Source organism: Miniopterus schreibersii (assembly GCF_964146895.1).
Source record: "Miniopterus schreibersii genome assembly, chromosome: 19".
NCBI lineage: Eukaryota > Metazoa > Chordata > Mammalia > Chiroptera > Miniopteridae > Miniopterus > Miniopterus schreibersii.
Window position 1 is genome coordinate 10856302 of NC_138119.1, and position 2655 is coordinate 10858956.

Here is a 2655-nt window from a genome sequence, read left to right on the forward strand (position 1 = left end):
AACAGGCTTTTATTTTTCTACCTGGTCAGACACAGGTGATAACACTGAGGGGTAGGGAGGAGGGGGTGCCCACGGACTTAGAAAATACATGTGCAGTGACTTCTGGAGAGTGCTCACCACCCCTCCCCAAAAAACAGTTCAGCAAATCAGACTGCGGTGTCTGGGAAAGGCTGGGTCCTGCTGCGGCTTTAACTTTGGCTTCTTGTTTCCTCTGAAATCACTGGTCTCAGCATCAGAGGCCAGGTCAGCAGCAGCCCCCAGAGCCATGACCACAGCCAGAGCCCCCGGAGCTCTGACCACTGCCCCTGTCACAGGAGTTGGACCTCTGGCGCCTGCACCCGTGGGACCTGCGGTGGTGCCTGTGGTGGCTCAGGCAGCAGCCTCCCTCGGAGCTGGGGCCACAGCCGCCCCCAGAGCTAATAGCACAGCCAGAGGCTGGGGGCAAACACTGTGCCGGGCTCTTCGGGGGGCACTTGGGGGAGGGGCACTTGGGGGTGCACTTGGGAGGGGGCTGGCACTGCTGCTGGTTCTGCTGGCAGGACATCTCGGCAGGAATTTGACCTTGAACAAATAAAAGACACAATTTGAACACACAAGCTTCAGAAGTTCCAATGCCTCCTCCCCACGGGTTTTGGCAAACACTCGTCCTCCATGACCAAGCTGCCGTCTAAGCCCAGCTCCGTGGGAAAGGCATGGGAACGCAGAGGGGACACGTGCAGTGGGATGAAGCATCTTCAAGGGTGCCAGGTGGACCCGTGTGCATGTCTGACAGCAGACTCTACAAGAATGAAAAGGAATCCTCGGGGCCTGTGGCTTTGGGGGTCACGGCCCCGACAGGTGCCTGAGCGGCCCCTCCCTCACCGCCACCCTCCCCCCCTGCTGCCCACTGTGGGCCTCTTCCTGCTGCTTCCATTCAGATCTGAGCCCGTCTTCCCTGCTCTCCCTCCGGAGGCCCTGTCCCCTCCCAGACACTCACCAGATGCGGAGGAGGCAGGAGAAGGCTGTTCCTGAGGAGGCTGTGGATGGGGAGCCCAGGGCAGGAGCCTTTTATCCTGTGCCGGGTTTGTGACACAGGGCCCGAGCATGCTGCTGTTTTCACAAGCAGGGAGAGGTGACAGCCTGGTCCACCCCCAGGACTAGGGTTCCAGCCTTTTTCCTGAGCACTTGCATAATGTCCAACTAATGAGGTTCAACCAGGAAGCATGACAACTGTCTGCGTAACGCCCCCAGGGCTTCCTGGGAGCCTGGCGCTCGCCCTTCCTTCCCCTTCTCAGCTGCAGTGCCTTGGGCGGTCTGTCTCAGGTACTTTCCTGTTAGCAGGGGTGGTTATGAAAGAATCCTGTTCCTGCATTCTACCAAGACAGACCCACAGAGACAAATGAATAAATGAAAAAACTATTCCAAGTGATATGTGTAATTTAATGTGTACAAGGCCTTCAGGCTGCTGGAGTGGCCATGACTTTCAGGTAGAATCCACTGCTGCCTCCTGAGCTCCTGGCAGTGGAGGTGGGCAAAGGGTGGGGAGGGAGCCTCAGCTGGCCTCATGCTACCCGGGGAGCAGCATGGAGTTTCAGGCATGAAGGGAACAGACCCAGCAGGTATAGATAGACAAATAAGGACATTGACCAGAGTTAAAAATGTGTATGGGTTTTTTTTAGTGAATTCATCTAAACTCAAAACCATTTGCACATTTGAGTCTATTATAATATCTAGCTATAGTCAAAAAATATGTAATTAGGGCTACAAACTTTAATAACTTGTATATAACTTAAGTAAGTTTTAAGTAAGTTTGTAAAAATATTATATGCTCTTGGGCTTTTGTTAACAGCTGAAAAGCAGGTGATAAACAGTGCACACAGTTAATTAAATGATTTTGAATGTAGTCTTTTTTACAGGATATGTGTTTTACTCTTTAATGACCATTAAAACCTGTAGGACTGGCTTCCTGCCTTTAGACAGTTTTGTTTTTCTCGCTTCACTCTAAAACTCAACCACACTGAAGCATGGGAATCCCATGAGTTATTTTTCAAGGCTCTAGTGAGGAACGACTTATATTGGGCCTTCAGAGTGTTAGCTCAGGAAGGAGGTGGTGCACACAGCGGGGGAAGAAACTACACCCTCACTGACATTCTCCTGTCTCCAGAAGAGACTCTTCACCACCCCGTATCCCCCACCCCCAGACCACACTTTCAGTTGCAGCCTGCTATCAGCTGTGGCACTCTTTTCCTCAGGTCATGAGAACCCCACAACTAGATACTGGGCTGGAAAGGGGAAAATATCCAATATCAAGTCACCATAAAAACTCTCAGAAAACAGGGAGTAAAAGGGAGCATCCTCAACCTGATAAAGGGCATTTACTAAATACTCTACAGCTAATATCACACTTAATAGAGAGAATGACTGGCTTCCTCCTAAGATCAGGAGCAAGGCAAGGATAAGTGTATGGAAAAGAACATAGAGTCCAAAATAGACCCAGAATATATGACTAATTTATTTTAAACGTTCAAAGGCAATTGAATGAAGGAAGGACAGTCATTTCAAGAAATGGTGCTGAAACAATTGGGCTTCCTTATGCATAAAAATGATTTGTACCTGATATACCTGATACTGCATATAAAAATTAATTCAATATATATATTGTTTCGAAATGTAAAA

General features: G+C 49.7%; 1 protein-coding gene across 1 annotated transcript; it reads right to left on the reverse strand.

Annotated features, from left to right (window-relative positions):
- Window positions 1-244: 244 nt before the first annotated feature.
- On the reverse strand, window positions 245-544 carry LOC308549565 (late cornified envelope protein 3D-like; the record flags this gene model as incomplete). Its single annotated transcript, XM_081122346.1, has 1 exon — window positions 245-544. One exon carries the CDS (start codon window positions 542-544, stop codon window positions 245-247), a length of 300 nt encoding a protein of 99 aa, XP_080978472.1.
- Window positions 545-2655: the final 2111 nt, after the last annotated feature.